The sequence below is a fragment of the Mesocricetus auratus genome, unplaced genomic scaffold (genome assembly GCF_017639785.1).
Source record: "Mesocricetus auratus isolate SY011 unplaced genomic scaffold, BCM_Maur_2.0 Super-Scaffold_100004, whole genome shotgun sequence".
NCBI lineage: Eukaryota > Metazoa > Chordata > Mammalia > Rodentia > Cricetidae > Mesocricetus > Mesocricetus auratus.
In genome coordinates this window covers 1,856,447-1,873,259 of record NW_024429189.1, presented here as the reverse complement: position 1 = coordinate 1,873,259, position 16,813 = coordinate 1,856,447, and the positions used below count along the sequence as shown (strand labels likewise).

Sequence of the window (16,813 nt, the reverse complement as noted above, 5' to 3'; positions counted from 1 at the left end):
ACTCTCTCTCTCACTCATACTCACACTCAGAAGCCCGTGTCTGCTGGCAGACTGGCCTGGCCCAGCACCTCCTTAACTCTGTGCACTTGTCATGGTTGAGCTGACTGTACCACCTCTCCTCCAGAACCTGACCCGGGAACAAGCTGACTATTGCGTCTCCCACATGAAGCCCTATGTGGATGGCAAAGGCCGAGAACTCCCCACTGCCTTCGACTACGTCGAGTTCACCCGCTCGCTCTTTGTGAATTGATCCTTGGCTCGTAGGTGAGCCTGACCCACACTGCTTGCCCTCTGTCACCTTGCTGCATGTCACTTCCTCTGTGCTTTCAAGGAAACTATTCCAGACAGTGTTACTTTCCAGTGTAACCATAGGCCTGCTTAGCTTAGGGTAAAACTTCGTAGAAAAAGGTGTTCAGTAAACCGCTTACAGTCCAGTCACAATCACTATGTTGCTGTGGGACCCAAACCCGTTTGAACCAGCTGCCCTCATTCCCACTTGAAATCAAAGCTGCTGGTTCATCCTCCTTGTTCTCTCTTCCTCCTCCCCAGATCGTTTTCATGCAACAGACAAATAAAGGACTCAATCCTCCCCTGAAAGCTTTTGTTCCTCTTTATCCAGCTTCGCACACTGCCTTCCTGGAGACACCCCACCCCGCTGCTCCTTGTGGCCCTCAGGTAGCTACTTCCGCTTCCAGTTGGTCCAAGTCCTCTGTCTCCCTGGGCCCCTGCTCTGTGAAAGCTGTACTCAGTTGCCACACCTTCACCATGCCCTTGGCGTCACCAGCAGCTAAGAGCTGAGTCTGCTGGCTGTTAAACTCCAGACAGTAGACAGGACTTCCATCTTGGGTTTGTGTTATGGAGACTGTGGGTTTCTGTGAGCTTTTCTGGAGGTCAAACAGTTGTACATCACCTACAGGGAGAAAGGTTCAGAAAATAGGAATCACAGCCGGGAGAGGCTGTGGCATGCACTTTTCCCGTGTGCCGTGTGGTGGTCACCAGTGGCCTGGGTAAAAGCCATCCTCACCACCTGACCCTGCACTGTGAAAAGGGCTGTGTGGCTCTTGCCTACCTTCCCCAGAAGCAGCAGCAAAAACCAAGGGGCGCACTGGGGACCAGCGCACAGCAAACAGGTACTTGTGAGACAGCTGCAGTGAGGTCAGAGGCTGGGCCTGCAGCATGGAGTACAGGTGGACATGGCCATCCGTCCCAGCACTCAGGAAGAGATTCCTAGACGATGCAGAAAGGGAAGCCTGCATGGCGCTGCCACCAGCACCTCCTGGGCGGACTGGCTGTCTCTGGAAAATTCCCTTGGCCTCCACATCTGAGATGAGCCCTTAAAGGGGACAGGCCCCAGGACCAACCACCAAATCAGAATGCTGGTGTTGAAAAGCTGGGGCAGTGTGACTGACTTCCCTGTGCCTGAGCGGCAAGCCCAGGCCCATGCCCCTACCTGTGGAAGGGGGAACAGCTCACAGAGTACACGGGGCCACCGTGTGGAGAGAAGGTGAACTGCACTGGGGCCCGAAGGGGCACAGAACTGGGCATCCGGGTGATAGCAGCTGCCTCCGCTGCCAGGGAACACTTGAGGGGAAAGCCCCCTTCTGTACCCAGAACAAAAAGGCTGGAGTCAAAGCTGGAGAAGGCCACTGATGTCACCCCCACTTCAGTCTCTCCTCGGGGTGGCTGCGGGAAAGTGACAGTGACTGTAAATCCTGACGGCACAGATGGTCCACAGCCCTGCTTCCCTGGCATGTGCTTACCTTCTTCAGCTTGGTGCTCCGAGGCAGCTGCTGTACAGCCAGAGCAAAGCCCTTGGAGAGCCGTAGCTGCCCAGCGCCACTGCCCCTCCAGAGCAGCACCCTCCCATCGGTGGCCGCGCTCAGCACCTGGAAGCGGTGGCTGTGCCGGGGCTCGGGCAACCACAGCACCTGAGATGACAGAGCACGAGGCAGGGTAGAGGGGAGCATCCCCATGTCAGCCCCGCCCCCAGCTGTCCCTTCTAGGGGTAACGAATTCTGGGGAAGCCTCAGAGACAGGATTCTGAAGTCCTTCCTCCAGGCCACAATGCCAGCACCCATGAGAGCTGGCTTGGGCCACCTGTGTAGGAGGCTGGGGGAAAGCCCTGTGCCCTACAGGACATCCAGTGGGGGAGAGACTCAGAATGGAGCTCCAAGAATGCCCAGGCAGCTGTCCAACCACCAACTCCCAGAAGCAGCTGTGCCATCACGCCCCCTCCAAGGGTGTAGGAGTGACTTCCTGCTCCCCCATCAGCCTCCTGACCTGATACACAGGGTCTGTGTGGGTGTCATCAGTCAGACCTGTGCGCCAAAGCAGTGGGTCCTCGGGTCGGCTCAGGTCCCACACCAGCACCTCACCACTGTACAGCCCCCCTGTGAGGATAAGCCAGGCCTGAGCATCACCCAGCTACATCTAGCAACCCCTCCATGCCGTGTAGCCAGAACGGGCCTCTTCTGAGGATTTCTCTAGGGAGAAGGTCCTAGTTCCCGGGACTCAAACTCCGTCCCTCCTTGCTACACCCCAGCGACCTGCCCTGTCCAGCAGGCACACCTGCCGTCAGCCCTGAGGGCAGTCCACCTCCTCATCAGCTAGACTCAGCCCCTTCCAAATGTCTCCCCCCAAGCTCCAACCCCCTCACAGGTCCACACAGACAAGCCAGAGGGCCAGGGCAACCTCACTGACTCCCAAGTGGCCTGCCCTAGCCAGAAGCTGACAGGTTAACCAAAAGCTTCCTAGGTGCCTGGAGCTGGACGGGAAGCAGAGTTTGGGAAAGAGGGGGCCAGAGAGGGCGAGGCACTACCTGCGACGTGTGAGGGCTGTGTGGGATGGAAGGCCAGACACATGACAGCACTGGGCACCTCCACCACTACTGATGGCTGCTGGGGGTTCAGGCCTTGGCGGTCCAGGTTCCAAGTACACACGTAGGACTTAAGCGTGCTCCAGTCCCCGTCGTCAAGCCTGCATGACATCATGCCTGAGTGACCTCCAGGGTTCTCGTCACCTCCATCTCTGCCCAGCTAACACCCACAAAAAGTAGCCTGTGTCTGCTTCACCCCAGACTGTACTCTGGCTGTAGTCACAGGTTCCTCTGTGGCACTCAAAAGGCACAATGTTCTCTGGAAAAGTTCCCAAGCCAGGTATGATGTCACCTGGGTGTTGCAGAAAATGCTAGTCACATGCAGACTCTGCTCTCGAGCTGGGCAACAGCCCACTGAGAGCAGAGAGCACTTTATAATCCCAGCACTTGGATAAAGAGACCAATGCCATCCTGAGCTACATAGCGAGACCCTATGGTAGGGAAAGGGTCCTCAGACACCAGGTGTGTATATATGCTCTATGGATGGGGACCACAGAGCATACAGCAACAGACACCAGAGCTAGGCCTTCAGGCATGGGCTCTCTCTGCTCTTTATCTAACCCTTTCCCCTGAAGCTAATGAAACAGATACCCAAACAAGTCTTGGAATCTCCATTATTTCCCACCTACCCCAGCTGTCACTCACCGACCATAGGCACAGGCCAGCACAGAGCCGGTGGCGTTCCAGGAAATGCCAGTCACATGCAGACCCTGCCCCTGGGCTGGAGGGTAGACCAAGGTATGCAGACAGGACACCTGCAGAAACAGGCCATTCCTAGTCCTAAGCACTAAATCCATCTAGTCAGTGGCTCTCAACCTGCGGGTAACAACCCCTTTGGGGGTTGAATGACCCATTCACTGGGGTTGTCTAAGACCACTGGAAGGTACACACAGATACATTATGATTCATATCTAGAAGGCAACTGTGACAACCTGTAACTCTGATTCCAAGAGATGACATCCTTTGTGACCTCCATGGGCACCATGCTCGCTTACACATACCCACAGGTAGAGACACACACATACACACAATTAAAAGAAATATTATAAAAAAATTTTAAAAGCACACCCTATAGCCAAGTGGTGCCCTTGGGTGACTCTGTAGCAAGAAACAAAACAAGGCTTTGTGATGGTGGTGCATGCCTTTAATGCCAGCAGAGGCAGATGGATCTGAGTTCAAGGCTAACCTGGTCTACAAAGTGAGTTTCAGGACAACCAGGGCTACACCGAGAAACCCTGTCTCAAAAAACAAAAACACCAGCCAGGTCTACAAAGTGAGTTCCAGGACAGCCTCCAAAGCCACAGAGAAACCCTGTCTCGAAAAACCAAAAACCAAAAAACAAAAAAAAAAAAAAACAAAAACAAAAACCAAACAAGCCGGGCATTAGTGGCGCACGCTTTTAATCCCAGCACTCGGGAGGCAGAGGCAGGTGGATCTCTGTGAGCTCTAGACCAACCTGGTCTACAGAGCAAGTTCCAGGACAGCCTCCAAAACAATGCAGAGGCAGAGAAGCCCTGTCTGGAAACAAACAAACAAACAAGAAGACCAACCCCCATCACTTAGTCACACTTGACACTTTAGCTGCCCATCCAGTAGCACACCCAGGTCCACAGAGGACAGTCTGGGACTGTGCCTAGAAAGCAGAAATGCCCAGACATGCTGTGTCTTTACAACACTGCCCAGGGTTCAGGTTCCAGCTCAGATAAGTCAGAGCTGTGCAGCCGTGGGCAAGGCACTCAGCTTCTCCAAGCCTGTCTATGAAGAGAGGATAACAGTAATACAGCTGACTCAAGGAGAGAGACCACAGCGGGGAGGTACCAGGCTAGAGGCAGGCTGCCCTGGGCAGCACCTCGGCCTCTCTAGCCACTCACTCTGACTACGGTCGCTCCCCTGAGGGGTCACCTCCTCCCACACCCCTGGCGCCTGTTAACGGGGCTGCTGTGGCACTACTGTCACTGGGGGGTCACAGCAAAGCAAGCTCGAGAGAGGTCTCAGGGGCCTCGTGGGGGGGGGCACCACCCCAGGCCAGCGGCCGGGGCTCACCGTCTGCTGTGGCTCCGTCCAGTTCACCTCGTAGCCATCGAAGGCGTGGCTCTGCCAGTTGTTGCTCAGCTCCCGGATAACCATGGGCTCCACCCTCCGGAGAAAGGTTGCAAGCCTTAGAGTGTCAGGCTGGGAAACGGGGACCAGGGCCACTGGCTCAGGAGCCTCTGTCTGCACCTGGGCGTCCACATGTGTCCGGGCCTGGGCCGATGCCTCTGCTGTGGCAATGCTGGCTGTCTGGCAACTTTTCTGAAAGGAGATTGAAAGCAGGGTTGTGGGTCAGTGAAATGGCTCAGAGGTGCTGTCGCCAAATCTAATGACAGGGATTCAAGAACCTCCATGGTGGAGAGTACAGACTCCTCAAAGTTGTCCTCAGACTTGCACTAATAATAATAAACTGTTTTTATAAAACAGAAAGCAGTGGGGGGGGGCTGGAGAGAGGGCTCAGTGGTTAAGAGCACTGGCTGCTCTTCCAGAGGACCTGGGTTCAATTCCCAGCACCCACAATGGCAGCTCACAACTGTCTGTAACTCCAAGTCTGACACCCTCACAGACATATATGCCCAAAAACAGCAATGCACATAAAATAAAAATGAACTTTTTCTTTTCTTTTCTTTTTTTTTTTTTTGAGACAGGGTTTCTCTGTGGCTTTGGGGGCTATCCTGGAACTAGCTCTTGTAGACCAGGCTGGCCTCGAACTCACAGAGATCCACCTGCCTCTGCTGGGATTAAAGGCGTGCGCCACCATCTCGTGGCACCCACATGGTGACTCACAACCATCTGTAATGGGATCCAATGCCCTCTTCTGGTATAAAGACATACATGCAGATAGAGCACACACACACATAAGATAAACCTTTTTTAAAAAAAGAGAATGGCCCCCAAAGGGAGGGGCACTATTAGGAGGTGTGGCTTTGTTGGAGGAAGTGTCACTGTGGAGGGGGCTTTGAGGTTTCGTATATGCTCAGGCCATGCCCTGTGAGGCCGTTCACATCCTGTTGCCTTTGTATCAGAGGCAGAATTCTGAGTTCCATGCCTGTGAACGCTGCCATACTCCCAGGCAGCATGCTCCGGCCATGGTGTAATGGACTAATGTGAAACTGTAAGCCGTCACCTCACTTAAATGATTAGTAAGAGCTGCAGTAGCCATGGTGTCTCCTCACAGCAACAGAGCCCTGATGCAATGTCTCACACCTGACCTGCAACCCTACATGGACGGAGGAGGCAGCCGGAGCACGAACCCATCCTTGGCTACACGCCAGGTATAAAGCTAGCCTGGGAAGCATGAGACTTCCTTACCTTTTGTGATTCTGCCGGGCAGTGGTAGCAGGTGGATCTCTGTGAGTTCGAGGCAGCCTGCTCCACAGAACAAGTTCCAGGACAGCCAGGGCTACACAGAGAAACCTTGTCTTAAAAAATTTTTTTTTTGTTTTCGGCTTGGCTTTTTTTTGGTTGTTTGTTTTGTTCTGTTATGGTTTATTTTTCAATGATCTATTTGTTTTCAGAGAAAAAGAAAGAGTATGGATTTGTATGGGTGGAGAAGATCTGAAAGGAGAAACCATGATCATAATGTATTATGTGGAAAAGACTATTCTAAATTAAGAAATTGTGTGTGTGTGTGTGTGTGTGTGTGTGTGTACACGTGTGTATATTTACTTATTTCTGTGGTCCTGGGATGGAGCCCAGGGTCACAGCCCCTTCACCCTCTTTTCTGATCACGTCCACTCCCCAGCTCTGGACAACGTGTAAGAAGAGTCCAGCAAAGAGCCCCTTCGAGAAGCCAAGATTCCCACACACCCTGTCCATGACTGTTCCCTTCCGGGGCCTGTGTTCACACCTGGTGACACTCACGTGACAGCAGTATAGCAGGCACCCACCTATTTGAGCCAGGCTTTAGGACACACAAACTTCTCAGGGCCCTGAGCAACTGAACCAGCAGCCAGATCCGGCTCCCTCCTGTGCCTGGACTTGGTGTCTACCAAATGTGCACCAGCAGCCTCCCCTCTTCCAAGGCTCCAGTACCCAGGATGACTTCAAACTCACCCCATTACTGAAGATGACCTTGAACGTCTGGGTGGATTTCTGTTTTGTTTTGTCTTTTCTAGACAGGGTTTCTCTGTGAAACAGTCCTAGCTGTCCTAGAACTCACTCTGTAGACCAGGCTGGCCTCTGCCTCCCAAGTGCTGGGATTAAAGGTGTGCGCCACCACTGCCCAACCTGACCTCGAACTTCTTAGCACGCAGTTTTTTACCTGAGGTGACAGGTATGTATGTGCCCTCACCCAGCTTACGCAGAGTGGGACTTCGATGCCCAGCTTCCTGCGTACCAGACAAGCACTCCAACCGGTGACCCAAACCACAGGCTGAGACTCCGCCGAGCGCTTCCGCAGCAAATGGCTACTAGAAAGAGTCCCCAAGGAAGCAGCTTCCTAAGCCAGGCTGGGAGCAGGCCTGGGATCGCTGCTGCCGCTTCTGGTTAGTCCGTGTCTCTTCACACTGCCTTAAAGAGGGTCTACACACAAAAGTGTCACAGCCGTCATCCCAGCACTCAGGAGGCCCGGCAGGACGACTGTCAAGAGAGATCAGCTTGAGCAACAATGTATCACCGTGGGGAAGGGCTCCAGGCCGGTAGCATGCCTGTCGTCCAGGTACGTAGACAGAGATAGCAAAAGGATGGGCCCAGGCTCCAGCAGGGGGCGCCATGTGCCATGAAACACAAGCAAAGCCCACAAGCTCACTCAGGTGTGCAGAGACAGCAGCATAAGGCCACCCACAGTCCCTGGGGTGGGAAGACAAACGGCTCAGCTCAAACTGCCTGGGTTCCTGTAGCAGGCAGCACAGCACAGGGCCCTCCCTCCCTCAGGAACTAGCCCAGTGTCCACTGAGGAGGATGTCATGGAGCTGCTGGCCTGCCGGGAATGCACCTGAACGCCACTCATTTGCACACTTTAAAAGAGCAAGGTGGTGCTGGGGGAGGTGGCCCATGCCTTCACACCTTTAATCAGAGGCAGGTGGATCTCTGAGTTCGAGGCCAGCCTGACCTACAAAGAGAGTTCCAGGTCAGCCAGGCCTACACAGAGAAACCCTGTACGGGTAAAGGTGCTCACCACTGAGCCTGACCACGGGAACCTACATAATGGAAGGAAAGGGCGGATTCCCACAGTCCTTTGACAGCCACACAGCACTGTGGCATTTACACTAGTATTGCCCCCCAACAAACAATGTAACACTTTTTTCTTTTTTTTTCTTTTTTTTTTTTGGTTTTTGGCTACAATGCAACAATCTTTTTTTTTTTAAAGATTTTATTTATTTATTACATATACACCAGATTGAATTGTAGATGGTTGTGAGCCACCATGTGGTTGCTGGGAATTGAACTCAGGACCTCTGGAAGAGCAGCCAGTGCTCTTAGCCTCTGAGCCATCGCTCCAGCCCCCCCCTCAAAATTTATGTGCATGTGCATTTTCCCTGCATGCATGCGAAGATGCCCAGGAGCCAGAAGGCAACAGCTGCCCTGGATCTTGAGTCAAGGTCTGCTGTGAGCTGCCCTGTGCAGGGTCCTATTCACTGCGCCATAATCTCTCAGTCCACTTGTTACATGGGGCTTTGTTGTTTTGGGGGTTGGTTTGATTTTGTATCTTTTTTTTTTTTTTTAGAAATTTTTGTTTTTCTTTTTTTTTTAAGATTTATTTACTTATTACATATACAGTGTTCTGTCTACACACCAGAAGAGGGCACCAGATTGAATTGCAGATGGTTGTGAGCCACCATGTGGTTGTTGGGAATTGAACTCAGGACCTCTGGAAGAGCAGTCAGTGCTCTTAACCTCTGAGCCATCTCTCCAGCCCCTTGATTTTGTATTTTGAGATAGGGTCTCTCTGTGTAGTCCTGGCTGTCCTGAAATTCTGTAGAACAGACTAGTCTGAACTCACAGAGATCTGAGTGCTGGGATTAAATGTATACTCCACCACTGCCCAGTTCACATGTATATCTTGGGTTTTTTTGTTTGTTTTTGTGTTTTTCTGGTTTTTCAAGACAGGATTTCTCTATGTAGCTTTGAAGGCTGGCCTCAAACTCGGAGATCCACCTGCTTCTGCCCCCTGAGTGCTGGGATTAAAGGTGTGTGCTACCACCACCACACAGCTTACATATGCATATATATTTTGTTTGTTTTTGTTTTTTGAGACAGGGCTTCTCTGTATTGTTTTGGAGGCTGTCCTGGAACTTGATCAGTAGATATGGTTAGCCTCCAACTCACAGAGATCTGCCTGCCTCTGCCTCCCCAGTGCTAGAATTAAAGGCATGTGCCACCAACACCCGGCACCGTGTGTGTGTGTGTGTGTGTATTAAAGATTTATTTATTTATTTTATGTGAATTGTTTTGTCTGTGTGTATGTCTGTGTGAGGGTGTTGGATCCCCTGGAACTGGAGTTACAGACAGTTGTGAGCTGCCGTGTGGGTGCTGGGAATTGAACTCAGGAACTCTGGAAGAGCAGCCAGTGCTCTTAACCACCGAGCCACCTCTCCACCCTGCAACATGTATATTTTATCACTATTTTTTTCACAGTCTTTTGAGGCAAAGCTCATGTAGTTCAGGCTCATTAGGTAGCCAAGGCTGGCCCTGAATACCTGACTCCACTGCCCCCACGGAGTCACAGACACCGGCTACCGCCCCGCCCGCCGGGAAGACAGCCCTCTGGTGCTTTGACAGCAGGCACAGCTGAGTAGTTATGAACTACCGATGGCTCAGCGTTACAGTCCAGACTCCCAGGCCACACCACACACCTGATGTCCAGGATCACAGCAGGCTGCAGCAATGTGTGCATGTTAAACTCTCCAGGGCAGCCTAGTGGTTCCAACCGCACTGGGCCCTGCGCTCACAGACCCCAGGGGAGTAGCCTTGTGCTTTCACACTAACACAATGCTACTCTAACACACCCCACTGGGGAACAATCAGAGTCTGCACTGCCAAACCCAAGCCCGAACCATGTCCAGAACCCTTCCTGCAGTGAACAGATCAGCCCATGTTGAGAAAAAGCCTATCCTGGGGCACACACCTTCAGTACCAGCAGGTGGATCTCCATGACGGCAAAGCCAGCCAGGGCTAAAAAATGAGTTCCAGGCCAGTCAGGGTTACATGAGAGACCCTGTCTCAAAAAAAGGGGGTTGGGGTAACAGGAACAATAGTTCAGCAATTCAGAACACTGATTGCTCTCCCAGAGGACCCAGGTTCAATTCTCAGAACTGACATGAAGGCTCACAATCCTCTGTAACTCCAGGCCCAAGAGGTACCCTGACACCCTCTTCTGTCCTCCCAAGGGCACTGCAGTCTCATGTGGTATACCGACAAAACACTCATAGTCATGAAATAATTACAAATTAGATTTAGACAGAACTAGAAAAAAACATCCTGAGTGAGGTAACCCAGACCCAGAAAGACAAATATAGTATGCACTCACTCATAAGTGGATACCAGACACAAAGCAAAAGATATCCACCTTACAATCCACAACCCCAAAGATGCTACAACCTTCTAATAGAAACAGATGGAAGCAGATGCAGAAATCCACAAGTAACCATTGGGCCAACCTCCTAGAGTACAATCAAAGTGAGGGAGGACTGATAATATGAACAAAGGAGTCAAGACCATGATGGGAAACCCACAGCATCAGCTGACCAGAGCTAGTGAGAGATCACTGACTCAGGTCTGACAAATGAGGAACCTGCATGAGACAAAACTAGACTCCCTTAATATAGGTGACAGTGGTGTGACTGGGACAATCTATGAGGCCACTGGCAGTGGATCCAAGACCTAACTCTAATGCACAAACTGACTTAGTGGAGCCCATTCTATATGGAGAGATACCTTGCTCACCCTAGACACAGGGTGTGGGGGTGGAGAAGTGCCTTGGTCCTACCTCAACTAGATGATGGGACAGACTTAGTAGACTTCCAGGGCAGGCCTTACCCTCTCCGAGGAGCAGATTGGGGGGAGAACAGGGGGCACTGGGAAGAGAGGGGGGAACTGGGAATGGAATATAAAAATAATTAATTTTTTTTAATTAAATTTAAATTTTTTAAAAATATTTTATTTATTGATTGTTTGTACAGTCTTCTGCCTGCATGCCAGTGGAGGGCTCCAGATCTTATTCAAGGTGGTTGTGAGCCACCATGTGGTTGCCGGGAATTGAACTCGGGACCTCTGGAAGAACAGTCAGTGCTCTTAACCGCTGAGCCATCTCTCCAGGCCCCAATTTAAAAAATTTTTAAAGAACAAAAATAAATGGAGAAAAGACATTAATGTTTTCTTTTTAGTTTCCTGCTAAAATGAAGACACATATTACCATGTGACCATGTTCAAGTTCTCCAGAGGAATTTGCCAGAGACTTAAAAGATACTTACAGCACTGACACAGGCTTGCTGACAGGAGGGAAAGACTCATCTTATTGTGTGTGTTTTGTTTTCAAACAGGGTTTCTCTGTGTAGCCCTGACTGTCCTGGCACTTGCTCCATAGATCAGGCTGGCCTCAAACTCAGAGATCCACCTGCTAAAGGCTTATGCTGCCGCCACCTGGCTGACTGGGTGATTTAAAGGTAAGGCTGAAATAATTTTTAAAAGTTCCTTAATGCCACCATTCCAGGGGAGAGTACAGGGTTTCCTGGAGCTGGAATTACAGATGGTTGTGAGCCGCCACATGGGTGCTGGGAACTGAACCTGGGTCCTCTGGAAGAGCAGCCAGTGCTCTTGACTGCTGAGTCATCTCTCCAGGCCCCATAAGTTTCTAAATTATGTGCGTGCGCGCGCGCGCGCGCACACACACACACACACACACACACACACACACACACGAGAGAGACAGAGATAGAGGGAGAGCGCACAGTGTCAGTGGGTACATGTGTGTTACAGGTCCCCACAGAGTTCAGAAAAGGGCAGTAGAGGGATAGGTGGACTGGTGGGCAGAGAGAATAAGTAGGAGGAGAGAGAGAGAGAGAGAGAGAGAGAACAAGGGAGAAAGAGAGGGAGACACCAGCCAGCCAGGCATGGAGTAGGACATACAGAATGAAAGAAAGGTAAAAAAAAAAAAAAGTCCCGAGGCAGAACATAAATGCATAGATGAAGAGAAACAGATTAAAAGTTGTAAGAGCTAGTGAGGCCAGGCTGCGGTGGCGCACACCTTTAATCCCAACACTCAGAGAGGCAGAGGCAGGTGGATCTCTGTGAATTCCAGGACAGTCAGAGCTGTTACATAGAGAAACCCTGTCTCAAAAAAAACAAAAACCAAACAAAAAAAAGAGCTACCGGGACAAGCGCCAGCGGAGCATTCATGCCCAATGCTGAGTCTCAGCGTCTTTATTTTGTAGATGGCTGGTGGCCCCAAAGAAAGCCTGCTACACCCTGAGGCTGCCCAGGCAGTTGAGAGTGGTGCTGGAAACCAAAGTCGGTCTCCTGCGGGAGCAGAAAGCACTTCCTTTTGTGGCGGTTACTTATTTTTACGTAGATAAAAGCTGCCTGACTCGTGTACTTGTGTGGGCCTGCAGACCCCAGAAGAGGCTGTCAGATCCCTGGAACTGGAGATGGATGACCGCGCGTCACCGTGTGGGTTCTGGGAAGCAAACCCAGGTTCTGTGGAAAAACAGCTTAACCACCGCCGAGCCATCTTCCCAGCCTGTGGGTCTTTTTTTGTTTGTTTTTGTTTTTTGAGACAAGGTCTCATGTAGCCCAACCTGGGCTTAAACTTCTGACTCTCCTGCTTCCGCTTTCCAAGTGCCAGAGTTACAAGTGTGTCCCACCTTTCTGCCAACCCCAATTTTCCTAAATTTTGGACATAAACCACAGATACCTAGAGAAAAAGCTGCCACTGTCTTCTGTCTCCTGCAACATTTTCACAGCTACGAAGCAGGTGGGGTGCTTGCAGCCTAGCCGAGTCGCCTGAGCCACACGGCAGACGGAAACAACCGACTCACTTGTCCTCCGACTTTCCGAAGCACACACGTGGCATGTTCATGCCACACAAACCCCCTCAATCAACAAATCAGTAAATAAAATACAATAGAAAGTTCCGGACATCTCCTTCAGCAGTCAGGACATACGGGGTGCAGGCCCTTACACTGCAATTATCAGCTAGCCCTTAAGATGCAGTCTGACCTTTCGGGGGGGAAAAAAAGTGTCAGTTGAAACGCCCAAACATCCTTCAAAATGCGGTACTAGGCTGAAGAAAGGGCTCGGCTGGCGAAGGCGGTTTGCCAGGCCTGACAACACGAATTGAACTCCCAGGACCCACGCGGTGAAGGGAAGAACTAACTCGTGTGAGGTCATCATCCTCTGACCTCCACAGGCGCCCAAGGCACATGCACGCCCCCACACATATAAGTCACATAAATGTCATTTAACATCAGCAGCATGGAATCTTTGGAGTTTTGTTGTCCTTGTTTTTTTTTTTTTTTCCTCTCCTCAGAGACCGGGGCAAGTCTAACGTGAAAGCATCCTCGAGTTAAGTTTCTTGCACGAAAATTGCATGAGAACACCACGCTGTGCCCCGACCCTCCCGCCCGAGCCGCCCAGCGCGGCGCCCTCACCGTCTCCCCGCGAATGCCCTGGACGCCCCTCCACTGCGAGGGCACGGACGCCACGCCCAGGTTCTCATCCTGCAGAGGCGCGGGCCTCCCCGGCCGCTCGGCGCCGCCAGCCCCGCCAGCCGCCAGCGTAGCAGCTCCGGCGCTTCCTGCCCGCCGAAAAGGCCTGGGCGACGCGCGCATTGCCATGGCGACGGCCCCGCCCTCTCGCGCCGGCGCCGGGAGACCTGACCGCCGCGGGTTCGCCGCCATTAGCGGAAGTTCGAAAAGAGGAAGTGAGGCTGCGGGCGCCATTTTTTGAACTGGTTACAGACATCGTCCGTAAGGCCCCGAAGAAAAATATGAGGATTCTTATCAGCCAGTACAGCAGAAAGGCAGTGTTTGGGACTGTCCTATCCCAGAGGCCATGTTGGGGACTGGAGCAGCACTTCGAGGTAGAGAGAGAAGGGAAGAAGTGAGGCATGGACTCCAGGTTCAAAGATGGCGCCGAGCGTCCCGGTGCGGAGGGGAGAGGGCCGCCTGCGCCCGGCTGGGCCGAGCTAGAATGGACAGCCCGCAGAGTTGCAAGCCGCCGAGTACTCCGGAATCACACATTGCCCCGCTTGAGTGCCAGAGTTTTTAGTTTGTCCCTTAACGGGAAATATTCATACACAGATCGAAAGTGGGGTTGGATCGGTGGAAGGCCCAAATGATAAAGTTTACATTAACAAAATAATAATAAGCCGGGCGTTGGTGGCGCACGCCTTTAATCCCAGCACTCGGGAGGCAGAGGCAGGTGGATCTCTGTGAGTTCGAGGCCAGCCTGGTCTACAGAGTGAGTTCCAGGACAGCCTCCAAAGCTACAGAGAAACCCTGTCTCGAAAAACCAAAAAAAAAAAAAAAAATAAATAATAATAATAATAATAAATAAAATCCTTGTTGAATTGAAATTAGAGATGCAACCACTGGGGATGAAGCTGTGGTCGACGACAGACTGCCCCAGATTTAACCCTCAACGCACACAAAAGGGCACAACTACCAGTTAACGAGCGAGCGTCTCCTATGTGTCAAGCAAAGCGCCCAAAGTCTTACGAATGTTTATCTTATTAGGCCCTCAACCAAACAGAAGCAACTGCTTGCTTGCTCGCTCGCAGGTTGCTCGGTCCCTTTTTGAAATGCTGGGGATTGAACCCAGGGCTTCCTGCACTCCAAGCCACTCTTTTATTGCACTGACAGAGCTGTCCCAAACCACCCAGTAATTGCCCACAGGTGGGCAGCCTGACCCCCAAAACCAAACCACAATCTGCTAGTTCAGTCCTCTGTGCCTGTTTCCTCAGACTGGGAAGCCTGCCCAGGTCCAGTTCTCAGGGCACCAGCCAGGGGCAGGATTCTCCTGGGCAGCCAGGGGCAGGAAGGCTGGTTAGATTAGCAGTGCTCAGGAGGGAACTCTTCCCCAGACAGCCCTTTCGAAGAAGGGCTGCTTTTTGAGGCCCACTTAACCCTAGAAACATTTGCAAATATCACCAAGGATTCCAAAAATCACACTCAGAGCTCAGAGGTTAAGAGTACTGGCTGCTTGCTCCTACAGGGGACTCAGGTTCAATTTCTAGCACCCACATGGCAGCTAACAACTGTAATTTCAGTCCCGGGAAGATCTGACACCCTCTTCTGTCCGCTGAAGGAACTAGGCGTGCACATAGATATGCATGCAGGCAAAGCATCCATACATATAAAGTAAAAATAATAAATAAGTCATAATAATAAATAAATAATAAAATCTAAATTAAAAAAAAATCAGACCAGGTGGCACAACCTTTGATCCAAGCACTCAGGAAGCAGAGGCAGGAAGAGCTCTGAGTTTGAGGCCTGACTGGTCTACAAAAAAAGTTTCAGGACAGCCGGGACTACACAGAGAAACCCTGGGGGGGGGCGAGGAGAGCATATTCATTTATTTATTTATGTTTTTTGGAAACACCTGTGTCCCGCGCTACCGTCTCGCCAGCAAGAACGACGCAGAACACTCGGATCCTTCTGCAGTAAAGCTTTAATGCATCTTGAGAGATAGATGATCAGCTTCTTAGAGGGAGACCCCAAGCTAAGAAACCCAGCCCCTTATATAAGCCTAGGAGCTCCGAGTGAGATGTGTAGAGCCGGGATTGGTGGTTTGCACATCACCCCAGATGACGTCACGGGAGAGGCACAGTTTAAACGGTTAACTCCAACTGACAGCGACAGTTAACTCCAACTGACAGCGACAGTTAACTCCAACTGACAGCGACAGTTAACTCCAACTGACAGTGGATGTCAGCGCCATCTTCTAACGGCAATAGCGATAGCGAGGGCGGCTCCTCACATCTCCCCCTATTCATTTATTTTTGAAGCAATAGGACACCCACAACTTTGGAGTGGAGATAGAGGTCAAATCCCCATGTGCAAATTCGGAACATGTACAAAGCTCCTCTCCAGGGTCTTATCCCCAGAGGAAGTCCTGACCAGTCCGATGTCTTTTTTCTGGGGGAAGGAGATCATGACATAGAACCTTCATGCAAGATGACTTATCTCCCAGGAGAAAGTCGTTATACCGCAGACCTCTCCTGTGCAGTGCTTAGCCTTGCAACTCCTTGGGCTGCTGAAGCCTACCCACTCTATCCCGTGCAATGAGACTAGCCTCGTGGGGTGCAAGAGCTGGGAGGCCAGCGACCTATTGCTTTAACATGGTTAACCAAATGTCAGGGGATGCTCCGTGTTCTAAGGCAGCAAGTGCTTGTGCCACCACCACTTTCTCCTTTTGTTTGGGCTCTGAGCGTACACACCATCCAAAGCATCAACACTATTCCACAGCAGAGAACTAGGCTAAATGATCCTACCCCCACCCATTCCTTAAAATAAGAAAATGCAGATGAAATCCAGGGGAGAGGTCTTCCATCAGAGAAAGATCCAGATGCGTCGAATTCACTTGCAGGATCGCCATTCTCAACTCACGGAGTGTCTGCTCAAACTCAAAAGTCCAATTCTGTAATAAATGTTGAGACAGAGCTTTTGACAGGTTAGCTGCTCTTGTAAAATTCTCATATTGTACTAAGTGACACAAAGGCCAGGCAACTTTGTTCACATCCCAATTTGGCCATCTGCCACAATATATCCAATTGTTCCTGAACCAAATTAATCTGTTGGTTTACCAACATCAGGCCTCCTTGTATCTGAGAATTGGCAGTGGCCTGTTTATCTAGGACCATGGTCACAGTGGCCTATAGTTCATTAATGGTTTGAGTTGTCTGCACAGTGGCAGAAAGTGCAAGGGCCGAGGCGGTACCGTCTCGCCAGCAAGAACGACGCAGAACAC

General features: G+C 51.2%; 2 protein-coding genes across 9 annotated transcripts in view; one reads left to right on the top strand and one right to left on the bottom strand.

Moving 5' to 3' along the window:
• The window catches only part of Sptan1 (spectrin alpha, non-erythrocytic 1), a 68,569-nt gene extending 67,972 nt beyond the window's left edge, over window positions 1-597 (top strand). For all 8 annotated transcript variants that reach the window (XM_040745080.1, XM_013124802.2, XM_013124801.2 and 5 more), the window contains one exon: window positions 125-597. In XM_040745080.1, the coding sequence (XP_040601014.1) occupies window positions 125-250 (126 nt within the window). In that variant the 3' untranslated portion in view covers window positions 251-597. The remainder of the gene's footprint in view (window positions 1-124) is intronic.
• On the bottom strand, window positions 593-13,695 carry Dync2i2 (dynein 2 intermediate chain 2). Its single transcript, XM_040745081.1, has 9 exons — window positions 13,495-13,695; window positions 4,919-5,167; window positions 3,521-3,630; window positions 2,819-2,976; window positions 2,281-2,390; window positions 1,761-1,928; window positions 1,451-1,683; window positions 1,070-1,227; window positions 593-910 (listed from the first exon to the last, which is right to left on the bottom strand). The coding sequence occupies exons 1-9, from the start codon at window positions 13,678-13,680 to the stop codon at window positions 672-674; spliced, it is 1,611 nt and encodes a 536-aa protein (XP_040601015.1). The 5' UTR covers window positions 13,681-13,695; the 3' UTR covers window positions 593-671.
• Between the last annotated feature and the right edge of the window lie 3,118 nt (window positions 13,696-16,813).